The sequence below is a fragment of the Ursus arctos genome, unplaced genomic scaffold (genome assembly GCF_023065955.2).
Source record: "Ursus arctos isolate Adak ecotype North America unplaced genomic scaffold, UrsArc2.0 scaffold_3, whole genome shotgun sequence".
Lineage (NCBI taxonomy): Eukaryota > Metazoa > Chordata > Mammalia > Carnivora > Ursidae > Ursus > Ursus arctos.
This window is the reverse complement of record NW_026622985.1, coordinates 80659441-80684290: the sequence shown is the minus strand read 5'-3', so window position 1 is coordinate 80684290 and position 24850 is coordinate 80659441. Positions and strand designations below refer to the sequence as shown.

The 24850-nt window shown below is 40.2% G+C and overlaps 1 protein-coding gene across 2 annotated transcripts in view; it reads right to left on the bottom strand.

Moving 5' to 3' along the window:
• Positions 1-1974: 1974 nt before the first annotated feature.
• Positions 1975-24850, bottom strand: part of KLHDC10 (kelch domain containing 10) — a 60001-nt gene continuing 37125 nt past the window's right edge. For both annotated transcript variants that reach the window (XM_026511091.4, XM_057304205.1), the window contains exons 3-10: positions 17447-17668; positions 15928-16082; positions 13287-13435; positions 11285-11369; positions 10352-10418; positions 9759-9806; positions 7828-7967; positions 1975-7161 (exon numbers count right to left, since the gene is read on the bottom strand). In XM_026511091.4, coding sequence (XP_026366876.1) covers positions 6952-7161; positions 7828-7967; positions 9759-9806; positions 10352-10418; positions 11285-11369; positions 13287-13435; positions 15928-16082; positions 17447-17668 — 1076 coding nt within the window. In that variant the 3' untranslated portion in view covers positions 1975-6951. The remainder of the gene's footprint in view (positions 7162-7827; positions 7968-9758; positions 9807-10351; positions 10419-11284; positions 11370-13286; positions 13436-15927; positions 16083-17446; positions 17669-24850) is intronic.

Sequence of the window (24850 nt, the reverse complement as noted above, 5' to 3'; positions counted from 1 at the left end):
GAAGAATGGCTCAACCGGAAGAGCTGTGAAAGGTTGGGCGTTATAAAGGAGAAAGAAGGGAAAAAGTGAACAAAAAGCCATGAACATACTTAAAAATCTGTTGCCCTTCACACCTCCCAGTCATTCTTGCTACTGTTAGCTCTCTGGGCTGTTTTTTGTGTTATTTTGTTTTTGATACCTTCCTTTATGCCTCTAGTTAATATGCTTTTCTGGTTATTGCTTAATTTGAGACATTCTATATATTACCTTCCTGCTATGGAAGATGAGGGTTTAGCTCACTTACATCACCACCCAACCTCCCCTGTCCCATCCTCTTAGTTTCTTTACTGGTTAACTTTGTAACTTTTAGTAAATACTTCATTTCTTTAACAGCAACCAGAGAGAGCAGTAGCAGTAAATACCTAATCACGCTTACTATGCGCCAGGCATTCTTCAAACACTTTACACATTATTTAAGCCACACAACAACAGTGACTGAGCCAAGAGCCAAGAGCTAAGCTTTGGTCCCCCAACTCTCCAGATCATCTCCTTCTAGAGCTGTGCTATGGTGGCCACTAGCCATGTGTGACTGTTTACATTTAAATAAGTTAAAATTAAATAGAATTAAAAACTGAGTTCTTCAGTCACACTAACCACATTTGAAGCGCTGAATAGCCAGTGGCTACCACATACTGGATGGTGCAAATATTGAACATTTCCATCATCACAGAAAACTCCTGGTTTTGCGCTGGTCTGGAAGCTGGGCCTTTCATTTGAAGGTAGTGTGGAAACTGCATGGTTTTATCAATGTCCTCTCGCCTCAAGCAATTACTGCAGAAGATTAACTGCAAGAGAACTGTTGGGTGATAATAGCTTAGTGACAGCATTTTGACAAACTAGGATTTTATACGTGTAACTGGAAGAACAAAACCACCCAAACCAACTAAGCCACTGAAACCTCTTCCCACCCAAGTCAAGCTGGGGCTTAACTAAGAACCGAATCAGATACAAATAAAGAGTTCATTTCAAAGCTCTAGCTGGTCTGAAGTCTAAAAGGCATAGAGTCCATTTCTTATTCCTGGTAGGTCTCAGGGGAGTATCCGTCAGAAGAGGTAGGAGAAAGCAAGCAAGGGAAACATGACTGCTCTGCATAAGTGTATTAACTGTAAGGTGGGCTGGGGAGCCTTCTACATTAAGGGGTAGAAATTATATGTTTTCCTCTGGTTGGTTTATATTGTAATACCTAAGATTATTAGCCCCAGGAGGGTATATTTGATCCAATAGTTTGTTGGTGGAAACACTGAAAACTAAAAGGCATGTGTGCAATTCTGGATAGGAGACCTTAAAAATGACCAGACTTGAGTGTCCACACCGATGCCGGACTTCAGAGCTCACAGAAAAGCACTGCTGGGAGAGAGAGAGATCCTAGTAGACGGTGAAGTGACACAAAGCAGAGGTTCTGGAGAGAGAAGCATCTGGAAGACCAAGGCCAGAGCTAGGAACCATGGTTTCATCCCCAAGGGACCCCTGCGAAGGGCTCAGCTCCTCCTGGGGCTGTTCCCTTGAATTGTAAACACAGTTGTGGCTCCGTACGTAAAGATTCACATTTCCCCTTCAAATTCCTTTGTAGCTCCTCCAGCTCTTCAGAAGAGTCTCGATACATCCACACAAACTTGGCCAGTGGTAGTTTGGGGAATATGCGGGATGGGACAGGAAAAGGGAGTGTGACATGTTCCCATGGTCACTCACTCTTTTGCTGATGTCCTGCGGGGAACAGCATTCTGTTGAGGGGACTGTTGTGTGTCCAAGAGTTCCAGACGGTGAGCAGAGGGAAGGAGCCACAGCAGGCAGCGGTGGGAGGCAGAAGACTCACAGTTACTATCGAGAAAAGTGGACCCTGGTGGGCTGGGAAAGGGGTGGTGGAGGTGGGTGGACCGATGCTTCCGTCACAGAGGTGAGCTCACATACACACAAATTACCATCAGACAATCAAGGTAGCTTTGAACCAAATAGATTTGGATAAGATTTATTGATCAGATTGTTTTTAGAAAACCAACAGCAAAACACTGACAAGGTACATAAATACAGATTGGACATTTTAGGGTAAATTCACTATTTTTCCTACTTGCCCGTAGGAAACCAGGTAAGGTGGAGAAGCTGTCCTGATCATATGGCATGCACACCAGACTGCAAAAGGACTTCCACACTATTGAACAGGACTGTGGCAAATAGCTTTAAAGTAAGGCAAGCATCGTGTGTGGCCTAAGCATACCCTGTACGAAGAGCCAAGCCCAGGCCTGCCCTCAGAGACTGCGTGAGAGGTTTCCCTTTCTTGCCTAGTTTCTTCCAGTCAAATCCTCATCGGCAGGTGCCTTTACAGGGAGATGCCTGGCGCTGTCCCTGCTTAGACTCTGTGTACAAGGAAGTGGCTTTGGAGAAAGTCAGTGTGTTTCTGATGCCTCCTTTGTATTCTAAATGTGCAACTAGTCAAACAGCAATTACTACACCTCGGTGACGCTGCCTCTGACTCACCCTGTACACTGACTAAGCAGGGCCTTTAAAAAACTTCTATCAAGTGAAAAAAAAAATCTAAAATCATGAAAATTAGACTAAAAAGATGGTACCACTTCTGAAGCCCACCTCAGAACTTCTTTTTGTAACACCAGGTAAGAGAAGAGGTCGCTTTCCGGCAAATCCAGTGACCTCAGAAGGGAAACGCTGTCGCCGGCACGATCTGCGCAACACACACGGAGGGTACGGGGCCCTGCGAAGCCTGCCTCAGGCCCTGCCAACGCTCCGGGGGTCCCGAGGAATTTGGGGAACCAAAGCACTTGAAGCTACCAGTGCCCAGTCTGGGGAGCTCATGATCACGGGACCATAAGCCCTCATCCGTCCTGGAGCTCAATGCCAGAAGAATGAAGAGAAGGGAAATGGCTTTTTGTGCTACATCAGAGCGCTGGCAGCTAGATAACTTAGTAACGGTGCCACTTTCTAAACATCTGTAAGACCACATGAAAACAAACCGCTTTTACAGAATGAAGACCAACACAGACTTAGAGGAGAATTCAACCTTTCCTACGTGCCAAGCTATATGGCTGGAAAAGTCTTTCCAAAGGAAAAATAAGGCTCCTGCAAGAACAGAGGAAAACCAAGTATTTGTCAAGAGCCAAAGAAATGTGTTCAAATGATGGGGTTTCCTCTGCTTCACACACAGTAGCTGCTTCTTCCCGTAGGCGCTGTGAGCTCTTTGGTGGTTAGAGGAGAGACAGCCTAGAACTCAGGGCAGGAACACTACGCCGAAGCAGAGGAGTGAAGAGTTAACATCTCAACTCAGGATTACCACCCGTGGGTCCTAATTTCAGCATTCAACAGCTGTCATCAAATTGACAATTACGGCTAATAGGGCTGCTTATATGCTTGCTGGTTTCTAGCCCTCCGTGATTCTTCTTTTTCATTTCTAACTACTTATTAGCCCCACTCCACTGAAAAGGAGGTGCTTGTGGGAAAGGGCTAGGGAGGAAGAATATAAATGAATCAATTGTTTGATAGAAAAGTTGAAACACTGATTAATTATGAATTTCAATTATCTGTGCTTTACCCTTGCTACTCTGGGTAACCAAAGGTCACTGTTAATAAACCTCTTTCTTAGAAATGTTAATGTTTATTATTATATGTTTAAATCTAGCTATGTAATGGAAATGAATAATTTAGAGCAAATTTTTACACCAAGTCACTAGGGCCCTGAAAAAAATTCTGCCAGTGGAAAGGATTTCAGTTTGGCCCCTGAAGAACAGTTAAAATTTCCATCTATTCTATATTGGTTTATAGATTTTCCAGAATGTGGAAAATATTTTATTAAATGAAGAAAGCATCATTGTCTTCATTTAATAAAGTATTATGTTCACAGATAAATTAGTATGTACATGGGAGAACTGACAGTATTAAATATTAGGTTTTAATTCTCCATTTAGGAAATTCCTTACAGGTAGACTTCCTTTTTTGTGGGCAAAGAAATGTAGGAAGATATGCACACATGAGATAGTACAAAGATGACTGGGGAAAAGTCTCAACTCTAACAAACCCAAGGAATAAAAAGTCCTTAAGAACTGGAGTAAGAAAACACAGACTTGAAGATCCAGACTGACCAAGAGTTGGTTTATGCTAGCTGGTCACATCTCAAATCCTTGGTATAAGTTGACTCTAAAGGAATGAGCTGGCTTCCCCAAGGCAGATTTAAAAAAAAAAAAAAAAAAAAAAGTCTACCTGCTTTATAGTTACACCCTATATATAATCTGTATATATTCATATGTGTTTCTATATATTGCACTTCAATTTACAGGACTGCAGTAAGATGGCAGGGAGTGCCTCAAAGAGGCAGAGAAGCAGCAGGCATAAACTTTCCTAAACCAAGTAACAGTGTCAGGAATTCAGGGTGCTGGTTTTAGGTATACTAAATGGCTGGGGACCCCCCCCATATAAAATTCTAGTCACCTACATTTAGTCATCATACACACAGTCTCATTTGGCATCCAGCACATGTGCATACATGTGGTTCGACAGCACTCACAGCTGGTCACACTACATCCTTTTCACTAGTGTTATATTAAAAGAGGACACTTTAGACCAAGGATATGTACTTTTATAAAAACATCACACACAAGGGCTTGGATGTCAGGCCTCCAAAGTCTACCCCAAAGAAGACTGCCCTCAGAAGGCTTAAATCCTTTTCTGCTAGCAAGTGAGGCTTGAACTAGACTCTCTTTCCAGCTCTCCAGTGCAGCAAAGCTAGAGACCTGCTTCTTTCCCGTGGGGCATGGAAAGATAAGCACAGAGGCTGAGCATTCAGGCTTTGGTCCCTATATAAATCCACCGACAAAAGGCCTTTTCCCACCCTAGATAGCACAGTTTCTTTAACTGGTTATATTCCACCAAATATCCAGAGACCAGGCTGGAGTCATGCAGCAAAGCTCTGCCTTGAACTCATGGGGCTGCTCAACCTGACTTGCTCTGGAGAGAACTCCTCACTGGAGTAAGCTTAGCAGTGGGTGGTAAGAGGCTGCATGTCAAACAGACTTGGTTATGGCAAGATGGGGGTGGGACCTCTAGAGGAGTTGCTCCTTTTCCTACCTCTGCCCCATGCCCCTCAGTCCCCCAAAAGGACCCAAACCACGGGTGAGTGGTATTCTAAGACCTTGCAGACTATGGGCACCATGAACTCAACCCAGCATGGATGGGATGTTTTAATAAGGCATGGAAGTTATGAGTCCAACTCTAGAGACCACAGTTTCCTCTTCCCCAGAACTCAACAATGGATGGTAACTTTTTAGCCACAACTCAAAGGTGATTTTAAATCCACACAGGAGCTAAAGAGATCCCTTCTGGGATGAAGGAAAAAAGAAGAGTAAGTTTAAGAGCTAAGTGGAAAAGAGGCACTTAAAGGAAAAATGTGTCCCAAATCTCCCATCTGAGTCTCCTGTTGTGAGGTGACCAACGGGACGATCCGCACTGTGCCTTCCTGTATGCCCGCAGCACCTTGCATACACCTGAGGACTTCCAAATGCTCACATCTCAGTGCCTTGCTCAACTGTCTAGCAGCCTGACGGCAAAGAAGTGAAAATTCGGATCACTCCTTTGAGTTAAAATACAAAACAAAACAAAAAAACCCAGAAAACTTCACACCAAAAAACTAATGATCCTCAGTTCCATTCCTTCCTCATGCTAGTTTTTAAAATGATACTTAGTTCATCGGGAAGGATGACCTGTGGCTTCCCCCCCCCCGCACAAGACCTTTTATCCAATAACTAGACGGTTACTCACAGCATCATGCACATTAAAAGCAGACAAAAAAGGGAGACAATAAGCTAAGGGAAAAATCAAGGGCCAGTTGGCTTTCCAGAGATAAAATCCGTTGCCTGAGAAAATGGCAGGTGCGTGGCCCGGTGTCAGAAAAGAAACAAGTTGTGAAAAGGAAGTGGCCACTATGACCGTCGGGGCTCACAGCCTGGCGCTGAGGCCCTCCCTGCCCTGCTCTTCTCTGGCCTCTCACAAGCTTACTTCATGTCCCATGGCATTTATGCCACATATTTAGGGTCTACAAGTCCCCCCATGAAGAAGTCAAAGAGATACTTGAAACCAAGAATAAGCACAGGAGAATTTCGAAACTGCCCAGAACGAAGAATTCTGACCACCATAAATTCCTTGATTTGAAACGTTCTTGGTGCCATAATTTCTAAGAGCAACAATAAACAGCACGACTACAACACACACATAAGCCTTGTGACGAGCCAAACCTAACCACTGCTGGCACCATAAGGATGAGAAACGAAATCACTGATCAAGAGTTGCTGAGCTGCTTGACTTTCCTCCAAAGTCAGAGGACGGGTTTGGGGAATCTGTGCAGCAAGACGTCAGTCAGTGCTGCCCCCAGACCCAGCTCCTCAATTAGAAGCATCTCGCAAACAGTAAGTGAAACATCTAGGTTTGCATATAATCCACATGATTCTCGGGGTTAGCCTTCTTGCTCTATCCTGAAACTTCTTATTGTTGTTGCGGGATTTACATTTTAAAAATTTTATTTTATTTCTGTTGTCAACGATGCTGCTTTAGTTTGTAGCGCACTGGCTGACATGGTCATAGTTTCAGAGTTCCTTTAAAAAATTCTTTATCTTATCTTGATTCACAACATTATTAAGGTAACTTCAGACTTTCCCTCAACTCCATCAAGGAAGAGGGAGTATGTGAGTATGTGTGTGTGTGTTGGGGCAGGAGGGAGAGAAGCAAAGAAAGAAGCACAAGGGAAAGTGAGATTTCCATAAACTTAAAACCAATTTACAGAAAGGCATCTGATGTATTTTCTGAATAAGGCCTTGATCAGGGTAACCAATCCTCTTTGTAGCACATTCTACACTGCCCATAAATAAAGGAGTCTCTTTAAATTAACATTTCCAGTATCAATGAACAGTCCAGAAATCCTCATTTCAAGCGCTCGATGAGTCCCTGTGTGAGTCCAAGGTGCAGAAGCTGTGTTCGGGAGAGGTTTGCTAGGTTAGGGAAGGCCGCAAGCAGCTTCTCCCATGCCAGTTCCAGCAGGCTAGGTACCACCAGCCAGATCTTAAACAATGACCCAGTCCGTTTGTTTTCATGGATGTTCACCACTCCTCCATGAATGTACATGCAACCAGCCTATGAACAAATGGCAGTCAAAAGAGGATAAATTCAAATGGGAAAGAAACAGAAACTCAGGCTGAAGAGTCAGCAAAAAAATGCACAGTAGGCCAAATTGAAATGAGGCGAAGCAAAAAAGAATTTCTCACCGATCCCAATACAGTGCGGAGATCAAGAAGGGTTTAAATAATGAATGAGTTACTAGGAGAAAACTGTAGCTTTTTTTTTTGTTTTTTTTTTTTACTTCAATAAACATTAAACTAACATTATATCAAGTATTCACAGTGCCAAATACTGGGAATACAAAGATGAAAATAAAGGCCCTTGCCTTTGAGAAACTACTGGGATCTTTAACAAGGCATCATGGGGATAGAGCTATTTTTTGGGGGCGGGGGGCAACAGAGCTATTCTGCCCTCCCAGAAGATACCTTTTCTATCCCTGCCAGGGCCTGAATGCCACACGCAGCCTTCCTTTCACATTTATGCTGCTCTTTTAAACTGTGTATGATGGTTTCTCTCCCCTTTTCTCAGAGGAAGGGCTAGCTTTGTCTTGAAGAAAGTTTTAGAAACACATTCTTAATCCAAGGTTGGTAATTTCAAAATCTTTTTTACTTGCAAATGTCGCTCAAAGGCTTTCCCTATCACCTGCAACTACGTAAGGAAGAAATGAAAACGAAAACTTACCGGTGTAACAGCTGCACAGTGAAAATAAACTGGCTCGGGCATGGTAGCTGGGAGCTTCACCCACTGAAAAGTCTGCAGGTTCAACTTCCAGATATCCCCCAGGATCACTTCTCCGTTATAGCCCCCACAAATGAACACATCTATCGAGAAGAAGAGACCCCAGGTCACACAAAAGAAAGAGCCACGGCTTACAGCGTGTTTTGTAGTAGATCGCCCAGCTAGCTGACACGGGACCAGTTCTGTGGATCTCCCCCTACCACAGGCGACTGCAGCTGGACGGTCCTCTTCTGCTGCTGTCCTGTCCCTTAATAAAGTACGGACACGACGCTGGGATCTTTGCTAAGACTAGGGATGCGAGTCTCTAAGCAGGCTTCGTGTCTGGGTCCTCAAATTCAAACACCTACAGGTGCCAGGCACAGGAAGTGAATGAACAAGAAGGTCCGGGGAAAATAAGCAAACAGGAGTGCGCACGCTCTAAAGGAGGAGACGGCGATGCAGCTCCGGCGGATCGATACCATGCAGAACTTAAGGTCCACAACTGCCAGATCTTCTGATTTTTCCAGAGAAGCTGTAAATCTGGATGTTTTTTTTTTCTAAAGGAAACATTTTGATTTTTAAGTGTTATCTGCTAATCCAAAAAGTTTTAGTACATATATGAGCCAGACAAAACGTAACTGCAGGCCACCAGTTTGCAAATTCTTCTTTCAAATAATGTTCTAGAAAGGATGGATATCTGTCTGCCCACACAAACATCCTCTGTGTAGACATTTAACCTGAGGAGAAACATTCACTGCAATGTTCAGCTTGGGGGGCACGAAAGTGGTTCTTCCAAGCTTTCTTCAGCCAAAGGAGGACAGTGTGAAGCCCCATTTGATCTATACAGTTCGTTAAGTTCTTTAACCTTCCCAAATATCAAAGGTTTTTCATCATTGTTGTTGTTTTGTTTTCATAAAGTTAGATAGTTATAACTGGTCAGCTTGTAACATTCAAACGAAATGCCCCAAACTAAGGCTGAATTCCACTGGTACGGTGCCTGGCCTCAATGAATCAAATGAGTAGATGTCTTCATTCAGGTCTAGCTCAAGCTTAAGTCAATACTTAATTAAACTACAAAATACACTGGAAATTTTTTTGGCTAAGATTCAAGAAAAGTTCAGCTCCAAAGAAAAGTAGAGCTTTGCTTCTTAGAGAGGCAAAGCTGAGCAACCCCACTATCTATACATCTTATCCAGAAAGCAGAAGCGTAATGAAAAGCACCTCTGTACTGGAGATGGCAGCATAATCCTAGTTAAATCCCAACTAAACTGCTGAAAGGATATGGGCTATCAAACTCATTTCTACACACCTTCCTCCCAGGAAAAATGGAAGGTGGTGTACCAAACTATAAACTAAGCTGTAAATTAAAAGACAGGAGGGGTGTCCAAAGAGGAGTCATTTATCACACTCAGATGAAGCAGCCACAGCTGCTTTCGGAAGCCATACAATGCCTCTGTTTTAATATGGCCAAAGAATGAGCTAAGAGTACTATTTGGCATCAGACAGAGCACAGAATAAACTTTATGAAATACCACTCTGAAGGAGTTACTGTAATTTTAATACTGTGTTCACTGAGGTCTCGATTATATGTCAAGATTATCAGTATTACCCACCATAACCGCAATATCTGTTGGAGTGGGGTGTTGAAAGGTCAGGCAGTATAATAAAAGCTTATTTATTGCCAATCTTTGAGTTCCCTGGTAACTGAGGGAACCCAAACACCCCTCTCGTGTACTTGAAGAAAACCACTAAAAGAAGCATAACTTAACGGATTTCCCTTTAAGTTTAAACTATAAGAAACAGACTCTTCTCAAAATTATGCCCTTTATACATAAAGACATTCTCAGCATACACAATTACAAAAATGGAACTAGAATGTTCTTTAGAAACCTTACCATTTTTTATTTGAACACAACTGTGACATCTTCGGGCTGCAGGAAAACCTGCCAAACACATAATAAACACAGAAATCCCATTATTCACAGAAAGACTAACGCTGATGTGCCATGGTGAAAGACGTACTATGAATAACTCACTTAAAACAATCCCATTGTTGCGTTAAGCAAACATTGACTAGTTCTTCCAATCCTTCCTTATTACCACTAAAATAAAGCCACCCAAGTCTCACCATAACTGTCCAATGTTCAAGTGCCAGGGAAACAAAGTGGGGTGGTAGGGGCAGGGGTTACTAGTGGCTTTCCCAAGCTCTTTTACCCACAAAAAGACAGGTGGATCTTGATTCAAGCGTCTGCTTCCTAACCCACCCACACACTTCCCTGCTTCCACAGATCAACAATCCCCATTAAAAGTCTCTGCACAATTACAGAGGAAGAATAATAATTGGACTAAGGAATGAAAATAATTTCTAACACCAGCACAATAGATATTTTACTTGTCATATAACTCAATAAAAGTGTTTTCCCCTCCAAAACCAGTAAAAATTAAAATCTATTTATTAAACATAAATGAATCAATATTTTAAATTTACCTATTTTTTCATGGGGCTTTGTGGCAATTTCCTCCCATGCATTCGTTTCAAGGTTGTATGCATGGATCTTGGGGAGAAAAAAAAAAAACAAAAGAAGATACACACACGTAAATGATTTTAGCTAACCTGATAACTGGATTTTTTAACAACAGCCTATACAAACATTGAAAAGTCTTTGTTTCTTTTGCCTTTCTCCATCTGTCCCTAATTCTAAAAGAAGGCAAAACATTACATGAAGCAGTTGAAAGTTAAACAGATATAAGATTCCAATGTTTTTTTTAATCACAGAAAAAAAAGAAAAAAGTTGGAATTCTGCAACTGCCACATTTTTGATAATGAACACTTATCATTTTTATACCAGAAAAAAGTAAGTGTTGATAAGAAAATATGAGAACACGGTTTTGACAAAACTTGAAAAAGACCAATAAGGTTCCAAAACAGCCCGGAAACTCTGTAGCCTAAATCTAGATTTCTCCTGGGAGACGTGGATTTAGCAATGCCAAAGGAATGGATGAATAAAAACCCTTCAGGGCGCAGCTTCCTAAAGATGCGGAGCCCTAAACGTGACTGTTGTTTTTAGGTACAGGGCACTGACGATGACACAGATGTGGCATTCTGAGCATCATGGCTCCTGTTCTCATTAGTTTCTCCATTCAGGCTGCTATGTCTTCCTTTTAGTCACTTTCCTCATCCAGCTTACGCCGGGGATAATTTTCATGTATTTTCAGTGTGTGATCAAGGTAATGGTCCACCGGAAAGCCTATCGGGGCACAGCGTCGGGCCGTATGTTATAAAGAGCATGTAACACAAAATAGGTGTTAATGAAGAAACTGTAAAAATTCAAATATCTATAGTAACAGAATTATCTTACTTAGCATGGAACATGCCTCTCTCTATCCTTCTCGCTCTCCTTATTATTATTTGTAACTATACCTTGTTTAAAGAATAAGCTGTCCAGGAAGTACCGCCTCCCAAGATGTAGATCCTCTGCCCGTCATGTGCAATTTCATGTCTGTATCTGAAAACATACATAACATCCAGTTATAATGAAGTGAAAGTGATCTACCTCAGATTTAGCCACAAGGCTTTTACTGGATAATTATTCATAGTAATAAATTATTGGAAATAATCTAAGTGTTTAACAATAGTGAATTGGTTAAACGAATTACAGAATAGACGTAAAATGGATTAGTGTGCAACCAGTAAGAATGTAGGCAGAGAGGACAGTTAATATGTTGAGAACTTCTTTTCATGTCATTAACTGAAAAAAAAAAGTTATGTAAGAGCAGATAGGCTCTAATCCCATGAAAAATTTATAGAAACACAAATATGCACAGAAAATGACTATAGAGATACATCCAAAATGTTAACCCTGGTTATCTCTAGATTTAGGTTTTATTTTCTCATTTTCTTCATTTAGCTTATTTGTATTTTCCAGATTTTCTAAAATCTTTTTGTGACAACTTTGTATAAGGGCGGGAAATTATTACAGAGGTTTTTTTTTCTTTTGTTTTGTTTTTTGTTTTTGTTTTTTTTGTGGTCCGCATTTTATTTTTATTTTCGTTTTTATTTTTTTAATTTTTTTAATGTTTTTTTTATTATATTATGTTAGTCACCATACAGTACATCCCTGGTTTTTGATGTAAAGTTCGATGGTTCATTAGTTGCGTATAACACCCAGTGCACCATGCAATACGTGCCCTCCTTACTACCCATCACCAGCCTATCCCATTCCCCCACCCCCCTCCCCTCTGAAGCCCTCAGTTTGTTTCTCAGAGTCCATAGTCTCTCATGTTTCAGAGTTTTTATATTACAGAGTTTTTAAAAGTGATCTGTCTACATTTCATTAGAAACCCTAGACTATGGGCTTTCAAATTAAGATACTTATTCAATAGATACAAAGATATCAGAAAAATTCTGCTACACAGAACTGTGAATATAATGTGAAACACCTACCAGAACTTTCATCCAAGCAGTCTAGCTAGAAGCTGGAACAATTTATAATACGTCCATAAAATGATTCAAGAAGGCAACCATGTGAAAATGCTTTGAAAACTTAATCTATTTCCTCCTTTCCCTGAAGGCCCTGATGCTGATAAAGTAAATTACATCAAAATTATTCCAGTAGCAGCCCACCTCCCAAGTCCTCACTTGGTAGCTCTGCAATCATCAGCCCACCGACATCTACAATAAAGTCTTCCTTAGCACCTCTACGTCATTTTGTTTAAAGGAAATACAGAGATAACTGGATTCATCTAAACAAAGTGAATAAAAAAGTATTTACTATTTTTGCTATTAAACGGGAGGGGGGAAAAAGTAAGTATTTCACAGAGTTTAATTCTAAGAGGCAACTCCTAGCAGGAAAAAAAAGTGAAAGGCCTAGGACTGCTCCCAGGAGGCAGCTAGAAGCACCATGTGATGTTTGCATGCCTAACAGGGCACTTAAAACAATGTCCTCCCTCCCCCCCAGTCACCCATCCATCCACCCGTTTGATCAATATTCACTGAGTTCTACTAGGGGAATTGAGTGCCACAGACACTCTGGGTATACAGCTGTGAGCAAATGAGCCAAAGAATCCCAATATGCAAGTTAAGAAGGGAAATCAAAAAGTAACTAGAAAGTAATTGTTTTGTCTGTAATATGATATTTAATTACATTTGCTACCATTGGTTTCTTCTTCAAAGTGTTACTATCTTCCTAATGCAGAAAAAACGACATACAAAAGGAAATAACATGAGAAAACAATCTACGGTTAAGGGGGAAATATCATTCCTTAACCAGAAGACCTTCCTTTAATGCTAACCTGGGATCTACCAGCCAGCTGGCTGTTTCAACCAGGCTATAAAAGTTTTCTTCAAACCGCATTACCAATATTCTGAAAAAAGTCAAATCTTTGCAAGAAAGAATAAATATTCTTTGATTCTAGAATCTCACCTCTCTTCTGGCAGATCACAGGATAGGTTGTTTGGTTTCAGTTGTGTCCACTCTCTGGTATTGAGATCTAATTTGTGCAGATCTGTGCTGTAAATATAGCCAGTTGTTCCTCCAAAAACATAAAGGGAGCCATTGATGATCGCCATGGCCTGGAGAGCAAGGAGAGGTGAATACCATTGACTCATTAACACCTGATTAAAGAATATGACCTCGTTAAATACCCCAAAATCAGACTTCATAAAATTCTCTTGTACTTTTTAACCCTCTAAAATATCAGACCTTTAAAAGATTAAAGATTTTAGGGGCACCTGGGTGGCTCAGTCAGTTGAGCATCTGACCCTTGATTTCGGCTCAGGCCATGTCATGGTCGTGGGATCAAGCTCCAGGTCATTGTGCTCCCCGCTCAGTGCTCACTGTGCTCTGCTTATCCCTCTCCTTCTGCTCCCTTCTCCCACTCATGCTCTTTCTCTCTAACTCAAATAAATGAATAAAAAATAAAATCTTCTAAAAATATACTTAAAAATAACTAACTAAAATATTAAAGATTTTTAGAGAACCCAGAGATTATTTTTAGAAAGGTAAAGCTTTGGGGAGCCTGGGTGGCTCAGTCGTTAAGCGTCTGCCTTCAGCTCAGGGCGTGATCCCGGCGTTCTGGGATCGAGCCCCACATCAGGCTCCTCTGCTGGGAGCCTGCTTCTTCCTCTCCCACTCCCCCTGCTTGTGTTCCCACTCTCTCTGGCTGTCTCTCTCTCTGTCAAATAAATAAATAAAATCTTTAAAAAAAAAAGAAAAAGCTTTGGGGCGCCTGGGTGGTGCAGTTGGCTAAGCGCCCCACTCTTGGTTTTGGCTGAGGTCGTGATCTCTGGGTTGGTAGACTGGGCCCTGCATCGGGCTGCTCGGTGTGCAGTCTGCTTAAGACTCTCTATCCCTCTCCCTCTTGCCCACCATGTGCACTATCTAAAAAATAAATAAATAAATCTTAAAAAAAAAAAAAGAAAAGAAAGAAAGGTAAAGCTTTGCTCAACTGGAAAGCAGTGCTACCTAGATAGGCAAGAGGACTGGATATTGCTTAGGGGTCCTCGCCAACCAGAGAATGTATACATCATGGACACGAGCATTTCCATGCAAAGCTGCTTCTCTTTCTAAGCAGTGTGAAGAAAAATGCTCTCAGGAAGAAGCAGATATGAAAATAAGGCACCAGAACCCCTTAAGTAAAATCTCTAAAGTTGGTAGTCCTAAAAACTTCACATTTTCCACCAGACTCCCTTCAGCGTAAGTTCCGCTTTTGTTATGGTCACTTCTCAGAGTTTTAATGCCTCCTCTGGTGGAACAGAGTTACCCAGTATGCACCTCTATGCATAGCTCAGGAGCTATTTATCAGTACTAATGCTGGCCGGTTGAGAAAGAAGCTAAAGTCGTTTTAAGCTTAGCCCATTACTATCAAAGGGTCTCTCATGTTGGTGAGTTGCTCCCTATCTTGTGGATATAATTTTTCAAACCTAAGGTGTGAAGCATTGGAACCTAACTAGAAACTAATCTCCACATAATCTGTGTTTTAGCTCAGATTAGTCTGTATAAAGTCCAAGTGCAGAGATCATCTACTCTACTACTTAGGTCAGAAAGCTCTCCAAAGAATCATACCATTTTAGAGACAACAGCACCCTGACCATATGTAGAGCCCAAACTCTACTGGGGGTGGGAGTGGAGGTGCAGTGGGTCCTGACATTTAAAAATACTTCTAAAAAAAAATAAAAATAAAAATAAAAAAAAAATAAAAATACTTCTGTATAGGGGCACCCAGGTGGCTCAGTCAGTTAAGTGTCTGCCTTCAGCTCAGGTTATGATCTCAGGGTCCTGGAATTAAGCCCCGCATCGGACTCCCTGCTCAGCAGAGAGTCTGCTCCTCAGTTTGCCCCCCCCCATACTTTCTCTCCCCCCCCGTCTCAAATAAATAAACAAAATCTTAAAAAAAAAAACAACTTATATATAGATCTAGGTCATGATCCCAAATTGGATTAGAAATAAAGAGTAAGGGAAAAAAGGAAAGAGGTAAGCAACCAGATTTGCAAATTACGACTTCACATCAGAACTGAAAAATCAGGGGGCGCCTAGGTGGCTCAGTCAGTTGAATGCCTAACTCTGAGTTTCGACTCAGGTCATGATCTCAGGGTCTTGAGATCAAGCCCTGTGTGGGGCTCTGCATTCAGTGCGGGAGTCTGCTGGAGGATTCTCTCTCTCCCTCTGCCCTTCTCTCACTCGTGCGTGTGCTCTCTCGCTCTCTCTCTCTCTCTCTCAAGTAAATTAAAAAAAAAAAAAAAAAAAAGAATCCTGGGCGCCTGGGTGGCTCAGTCAGTTAAGCATCTGCCTTTGGCTCAGGTCATGGGATCTTGGGATTGAGCCCCCTGTCAAGCTCCCCACTCAGTGGGGAGCCTGCTTCTCCCTCTGCCTCTTTCCCTCCCCGACTCATGCTCTCTCTCTTCTCTCAAATAAATCTTTTTTAAAAAATGAACGGAAAAATCAAATATTAAACAGTGAATTCATTCTGTTAAAAAAAAAAGTGGTAGCAAATATTCTGACATTGTCCCCAGAACTAGAAAAATCTGCACTAATACATCCACCACGATTGGCCACAGATTGGTACCTGTCCATATATACGACTGGGTTTCTTCCCCCGACAGCTGAGTAAAGCCCATCTCTTATACTTCACATTACACACGTGGACGTCATTGCCGTTGCTCTCACCAAACGGGATGCCTGTACCTCCAAATACCAACAGGTTGTTTCCATGCAGCACAACTGGGGAAGGAGATTCACAAATTCCATTTATGTACTGGCTACCTGCAGTATGTTCCCACATAAACCCAGAATAACTGAGAAACTAAAAAAATGTCTGCTTTAGTGCTCTCGGAAGATAACTCAAACCACTGACATCTAACTACGACAAAGTTCTGCAGAAAAAGGTTTACTTCACACTCTATGGACTATACCATACAGCTAGCTCATTGTTAGGTATGTGACATGTATTCAGTACATATTTGCGGAGTTCATGAAATACTGTGTCTAACAATACTAAATGACATGAACTGCCTCTGAAGACAGTTCAAGTACGCAGCAAATCAGAGGAAAATGAAGTATCATCTTTGCCTCGGTGAAGACCCAGCAGGACTCTGGATGAAGGGATAAAAGGATCATTCTGTTTTTGCCAGGGGAATGAATGATCTCTACATTTTAAATTATGTTTCTGTCACCTTAATCCTTCACCAGATAAAAAGAAACCCCAATAGCCTGCTGGTAACTTTGGTGTTCTCTATACTTCTTCTGTTCCTGCCACCACATACACACACGCACACACACGCGCACAGGCACACACATCCTTTCTCTCTCTAATGACAAATATTCCCAAATCGTGCTACTATATTATTTCAATGGCATTTTTTAAAATCGATTCTTCAGTTGCTCTACTGTGAGAGTCAGCAGGCGCTCTGGAGCCAGCGAGAGCTAGGTTTTGATTCTCGTGTGACCTCAGTAAAGTCAGTCAATCTCTCCAAATTCATCTTCACAACAACCCTATGAGGTAAGAACTAACGCGATCTTCGCCGTTTTTACAGATGACACAGAAGTGGAGAGTGGCTTAAATACTTGAGGAAGGTTTCCCAAAAAGAACCTTGCCAAGCTGGGATGTAATCCCAGGCAGTCTGGCTCCAGAGCCTGCACTCTTAGCTATTCCCTTAGGGCCTCTCTAGTAGCCTCAGCTTCTCATTTGTACAGTGGCAATAATTCTAGTACGTGCATCATAGAGATGCTGTGACGTAAACTGATACTGTGTGTGAAGCACTTTGTTCAAAAGCTATTATCGTCATTACAAACCCCCTCTGTTGATCCTCTACACTTTGCCTAGCATATATATGATACTTTACACCGAACCCTAACAATCATCAAGCAAGTAAACGGTACACAGCTAGATTCAAACTCAGGAGTAGCCAACACCCAAGTGATTCGGAATCACCATGCTACATTATCACCGCAGTAGAAAGTCTATCCCTTAACAGGGTTTAATCATATTACACATTTATTACAAATTATTAACAAGCAGCACGTGACAGTGACCTGTCCTCACAGACATGTCATAAAGTCAAAAGTTCAGAGCCGCTGGCACTCACGTGACATAGATGCCAATTCCCGGGGCATGTAGCCGTCTGTGCCCATCTGGTGCCATACTCCGGTAGCAAAATGGTACCTCCAAAGCTCCCTGAAGAGAGGGTAGTCTTCATTATCTGGCCCTCCAGATTCATCATAATCTGGGTTATAACCTCCAAACACATAGAGGTTGGTATTATCTGCCACACAACGATGTCCACTTCGTGCTGGTGGAGGTCTGTGGCCTAGGAGAGAAGAAGACCGTTTTCCACAGACGGCCAAGCAGATTAAAAGCACAAACAAAACTCGGTCACAATCGTTTTAGCTTTAAAAGGGAATCAGGGAAAATTTATAACATGGATTTACTTTTTATTTGCTTAGGTTATTTTTTACATTCACACACACTACTTAAGATTTTAAGGAGCTAGTCTCCATTTCTATTTCATATGACTACTTTCAGATTTGGGTTAACTGTAAAATTTTTTTCCAAGGGAGGTAAAATAGCATTATAAACTCAAAAAAGATGGCTGACAACTTGAAATTTTCAGGAAAAGAAGGAGGAGGGGTTTAATAAGCCAAAAACTAACAGGACAAATTTTCTCATTTCCTTAAAGGAGAACAAAAACACAGGCCGACTAAATTAAACTGAAAATATTAGAGAACTACATAAATATAATCACAAATGTGAATGAGTCATGTATAAATAAAAATACACACACATAAAACCTATGATTTGTCCACAATATATAATTATACACTTAAGAAGAAAACTGGCTTTCAAAGAGTTACAGCAAAATTTAGAATTAAATACCATTCCAGACATTATGGCAGTTAACAAAAAATATCTTTATAGTTATCTCAAAGAGCATCTTTCATCCTACTAAGAGCTTTACTAAGAAAAGCTATTTCTACAATTTATATTTGAAAGCTTTCTGAAGTTTAAATTGCATCAACCTATTCACTAAAAATTACTTCAAGATTATTTTAGAGTAAAAAACCCTAAAATTTTAGATTATTTCTATTATCCTTACAATTTTTTATACCAGTCTACGCAAACCCTTACATAGCTACAGTATCAAAGATGCTTAAATCCAGACTGGATGGAATAAGAAGCTACTATAGTTACCCTAAAGACGTATCTACTTTCTTATATTAGGAATAGATATTAGTATAATGTTAATTAATATTTAGGATGATGCTGGACACCTAACAAACATCTGATACATAAGTAAACACTTATTACCAACCTAACATAGACCTTATGTATTTTCTTAATCAAAATTCCACTTCCTAGCGTATAATTTCAAATAAGAACAGAAAAGAAGTTGCACCTATCTAGAGAAACTAAAAAAACAAATAAACCATGAATCAATCACTGAATCCCTCAACTCTGACCTGTCAGTCCTGTCTGTGACTCTTTGCTGGCTCCTTCCTGTTCAAGTACTGAGTCCTCAACCCACGATTTAGAGCCTTTCACGACATAACTTTGGCCTGATCTCTCACACTGCTGCCTAAGTTAGTCTCTCTGCTTATCAAGCCAAGTCCTTCCCTTAGCCCTTGGTCTGGTCGCCTACCCTTCAATGCCTACTTGTGGAAATGCCTCCGAGTCCAGCCCTTACAGCTTTCTCGTCAATAAAACCCCAGGGCCCTTAAAGTTCAGTACCCTGTGATTCAAATAATAGAATATACACACACAATAAGGTTATTACACCATAACTATGTAAATACATGAATAGAACATTAGGCAAACTATAATCAGTTAGAAAACTTACTCATGAGCTGTGATTTACCTCAACAGAAGAACTCAATTTCTCTTTCTAGGAATCTTGAAACACAGGGAGTGTGGTGTGGAAAAAAAAAGCAAAGGCTCCTATAAAATCTAGATTTGAATCCAGGTTTTTTCTAACTGCTACCTTGAGCAAGTCACTGACCCTCACTGTATCTCCGCTTCCTCGTCTGTATAAGGGGATATTATTCCTGTACCTCACAGACTTTTCATACTTCTATTAAAATGTTTATTGGTTTATATATGAATCTTTCCAAGTATCTGTGAGCTATTTGAAGAAAGAGGAATGTACCTGCATTCACCTTTCTAGCACCAAGCCTAAGGCACACAAAAAACACTAAACAAAAATTTACAAATTTAATTTATCTCTACTCATTTTTTTAACGTTTTCTTCTCCGAATAGGTTATAAGCTCCTCAAGGGCAAAGATCGTGTATAACAATTACCCTGTATTACCCATAACACCTAAAACAGTTGGAGCTTTATAAAAGACACTAGGAGTTTCATTGATTTTTAACTTCAGGCCAAAGTAAACAGTGACACGCATGATCAAAATAGTGTACAGCTCTCAACAGACCTTGATAGTATTATACTTAAGAGATACACAATTTCAGGGGCCGGGGTTGGATTATGCAATGGTCTTCTCAAAACAGAATTGCTTCTAAAAATTAGTAAGACAAATTTAAAGAAAAAACATAACAGAGTTGCTGTGGTCAATAGATGGGAACTCTAAGATCTCTATAATGTCATTTGCTTTACTCCCTGGAGTCAACAGATAATTTTTTAAAATTGCTTTTGGACAAATATGAAAAGACATACAGTATACTCTAGGATTTCTCTCAATGGCTGTACAGCAGATATTCCATTACGAGTTAACTGACAACTATTTTTGTGACAAATAGAACTCAAACGGATTAAAGGTTGAGGAGTTAGTGAAAAGATGGTTTTATATTTATCCACTCATTCATTCATTCATTAAAACAAAAATATTACTGGATCCTTGCTATGTACCAGGTATGGCGTAAGGTGCTGGGGATGTGGTAAGGACCACTACCATTTCTGTCCTCTAGAGCGGGTAGTCTAGTCCTGCACCGTCCAACGCAGTAGCCACTAGCCACACGTTAATGCTGACCACTTGAAATGAGGAGGGTCCAAACTGAGATATGATTTCAATGAAAAATACCACTGGATTTCAAAGACTTAGTATTCACAAATGAATGTAAAAATTATGAAATTTTGTATTGAGTGTATGTTGAAATGATATTTCTGATGTCCTGAGTTAAATAAAGTATTTAAAATTAATGCCACCTTTTACTTTTTTTTTTTTTTTAAGATTTTATTTATTTATGTGACAGAGAGACAGCCAGCGAGAGAGGGAACACAGCAGGGGGAGTGGGAGAGGAAGCAGCAGGCTCATAGCGGAGGAGCCTGATGTGGGACTCGATCCCATAACGCCGGGATCACGCCCTGAGCCGAAGGCAGACGCTTTAACGACTGCGCTACCCAGGCGCCCCTCCTTTTACTTTTTTTAATGTGACTGATAGAAATTTTTAAATTTGTGGCTCACATAGCATTTCTATTGAACAGGGCTGGTCCCACTCAATTGCTGGCTTCGTAAGTAATTTCATTACCTATGCAAATTAAACTGCTGGGTAAAGAGTATCTGATCAATGTTTGATAAATATTAAACATGCTGTCAAGAAGTCTGATAGCTGGGAGTAAAGAGGTAACTCTACTTTCTCTTTAGTCAGTAACTGGAGGTTTCTTTGTACATATTTATAGCCCAAGAGTGACTAACGTATCAGAAAGTCAAATTTTACTTTGAATAAATCATGGGAATTTGTCAGGGTAAATGCCATGGAGACTAAGCACTGGTTTTCATTACGTGGGATAAAGCACAGGCTCGTCAGCCTTGACCAAAATAAAATTGGGTTTTAGATTGTTAAATAGTTCTCTGAATCCTCCCCCAAAATTCTCCATGTGCAAATCCCACTTTCCTAAAAATGACTTGCTACTAATAAGATCACCCATTGAATTAGGATACCTGATTCAGGAACTTCCACTAGAAAATGTAAATACTTCAAACATAAAGAAATCAAAAATTAAAACTGAACTCGTATGCAGAGGTGAACTCCCAATACCCAGAAGGCAACATCCAGCCAAGGGAGCACGTACCTATGATGCCTGAGCCATCTTCTCTTCTGTGTGGTCACCTTGTCACAAACACTTGCTCTTTACCTCAGGGCAGAAGCAAGAGCTCATGCTAACCACGGAAATGGGCTTTCGTTTCTAGCCCAAAGGAAGAGAGAAACTAGCTGTCTAACATAAGGTGACAGATGATTTGGTGATTAGCCAATGTTTTCACCATTACAATATTGTAACAAAGCTTCCTTTACGTATGTTCATATGCAAATGACTGAGTACTTCTGGAATATACACAAAGGAATATACACTTTAAACTGTCATAGTTGCAATGTGACAGAGCCATATTGTTCTTCAAAAAGACCAGAACAACTTATACTCCCAGCAGTGATTTCTGGAAGTGCTTACTTCTTCACACTCTCTTTAACTTTTTCATCTGTGCCCATCGGAAGGGTGCAAATTAGGTGTCTGGTATTTGTATTTCCCCGATTTTTACCAGTTCACATGTTTATCAGCCCATTTATATTTCTTCTTTGGGGAGCTACCTGATCATATCCCTTTGCCTACTTTTCTATCTACTGGGTTGTTATCTCACAAATTTGTAGAAATAATTTATTTATATTTCTTTCATCCAGCCTGCTACTTGTCTTAATTTTTCTTATCTTTTAATGTATGGAAGTTTTTGTGTAACTGAATCTCTCAATCTTTGAAAAAAAAAAAGAAAGAAAAAAGACTATATCTCATTTATCTCTGAATCATAAAATTATAAAAATATTTTCATTTAGTTCTAGTAATTTTATAGTTTTAATACTCAGAACCTGAATACATCTAGAACTTATTTTTGCGTATTATATGAGGTAGGGCTCTAATTTTCCCCCCAAAATGGATAGGCTTTTGCCCTTAAACCACTTGCGGAAAGCCATTTCTTCTATACTGAGTTGAAATGCCACCTTTATCAGACACTAAATTGCCATGTTCTAGAGCAGAATTAGGAAAATCCTAATATCCAGGTCTAATCACAAAATTGGACACAAAACCTATTACTCTTTAAGAATGCACACAACTGGGGCGCCTGGGTGGTGCAGTCAGTTAAGCATCCAACTCTTGGGTTTGGCTCAGGCCCTGATCTTAGGGTTGTGAGATCCAGCCCCGTGACCAGCTCCATGCTCAGCACAGAATCTGCTTGGGAATCTCTCTCTAATAAATAAATAAATCTTAAAAAAAAAAAGAATGCACATAATCAATATAAAGCAAAATCACAGAATCTTAAATGCAAAAGCTTGCAAATAAAATTGCATATAACATTTATTGCCTAATAAGTCTATTACTTACAAGATGTAGCCACCTCTAAATATCCTATTAAATATTTGTGGGGAGGCCATTAAAAACCTTTACTGCTAAAAGTATTAGCTAGTTATAAATATCAAATAGCCTAAGGGGTAAATTCAGTTTCACTTAACTGGTCATTTTTTCCCCAAATATAAAGCTTTCCATTACCTCTACTGGAGAAGACAGGTCTTCTGTCATACACCTGGAAGACTGGACAGGAAAGCCAAGGAAGACTGAGCCAGCTGGCTCCCGCCCCGGACCAGCAAGCAGACTTTTTACTACTCTCAGAGTCCAAGCTGCTCAGGCAAAAGCAATCCATTCATATCAGCGTGCAATATTACATAGTTTATTAAGCATTTCCTACCAAAGGAACTCCATGCCCTGTTTGAGATGCATATGTAAAGATCTGGCTTGTCAGGGCAGATAATCTTAGTGTCTAAGATAGCAGCAATAAAATAAAATTGCTTTGACAGACTCTGGTGTTATCATGAGTTCATTTCAGGAACTGAGCACAGCATACTTGAGATAGTTGTTACACTGTACCTAGTTACATATCATCGCTGGCTTCAGGGCTCTATCCAGTTCCACCAGTTCCACTATTTATCAACTCCTATACCATTATCACACTGTTTTAATTATGATAGCTTTGAAGTACCTGTCAACATCTGGTAGAACAAGTTCCCCTTTGTGTTACTTTTTCAAAAACTTCTTGGCTGTTTTTTTCCATTTACTCTTGCAATGAATTTTGAAATCAGTAAAAAAAAAAACCCAAAACCCTATGAAAAGTCCCTTGATATAAGACACCATCTTATCCAGGTGATCAAAATTAACATCATCATAACGGGAAAAATCAACACCATCTGCAATGGAGATGAACATAGTATTACTTCAGGGTGGGGATGCTGGGGTGGCTCAGTCAGTTAAGTGTCCGACTCTTTGATTTTGGCTCAGGTCAGGATCTCAGGGTCGTGACATCAAGCCTTGCATGGGGCTCCACGCTGAGTGTGGAGCCTGCTTAAGATTCTCGCTTTCCTTCTCCCTTCCCCCTCCTTGCTCACTCTCTCTCAATCTAAAAAAAACAAAACAAAATGACTTCAGGGTATTCCTACCAAAAATGCATAAGCTGAATGTAATCATGAAAAAACACGAGACAAACACAAACTAAGGGACATTCCACAATATAACTAGTCTATAATGTTCAAAAATATCAAAGTCAAAGCTAAAGATATATGAAAACTGAATGCAACACATGATTTGGGATTTTCTTTTACTACAAAGGACATCATTGGAATAATTGGCAAAATCTGAAAGAAAGGTCTGTAAATTAGATACTAGTGATAATTTTATCCATTACTTATAGTGTTAATAGTGTTAATTTCCTATTTTGAATACCAGTCCTGCAGTCAAAAAGAATACAGGTTTTTCAGGAACAGAGACACTAAAGTATTTAGGGGTAACGGGGCATCACGTCTGTAGCTTACCCTCAAACAGCTCAAACAAAAACAATATGCTTGTGCATATGTATACATGTGTTATATAGAGAGAGAAAGAGGAGGTGAAAGGGGAGAGGAAAGAGAAGAGAGGGACCAGGATCAAGCAAATGTGATCAAATGTTAACATCTGGGGAATCTGGGTGAATGGTATAGAATTTTTTTACCATTCTTGTAGCTTCTCTGTTGAGTCTGAAATTATGTCACAAAGGAACATAATTCTCTAGCCATTTATCCTCATCTTTGATAGCCATCAGTATAGTTTCATTGCTTTCTTCTTGTTTTTTATTTCTAGGTACTTTATAATTTTCCACACAGTGGTGAATGGATCTCTCTTTTGTTTTATTTTCTAATTGGTTGTTGTTAATATAGAGAGAAGTAATTTATCTTTGCAAGTTCAAACTTTATCCAGCCAACTGTCTGAATTCTGGTATTAGTTATCATTAATTATCTCGAATTTTACAGTAGACAATCACGTACATGTCATTAATGACAACTTTCAGCTCTTTCTTTCCAATATATGTACCTTTTATTTTTTTTCCTTGTCTTCTACAGTATTGGCTGAAACATCCAGGACAAGGTTGAAGAGGGGAGATGATAGTGAGCATTTTTGCCTTATTTTTACTTTAATGAGGATATTGGTAATGTTTCACCATTATACATAATATTTGCAATTGGTTT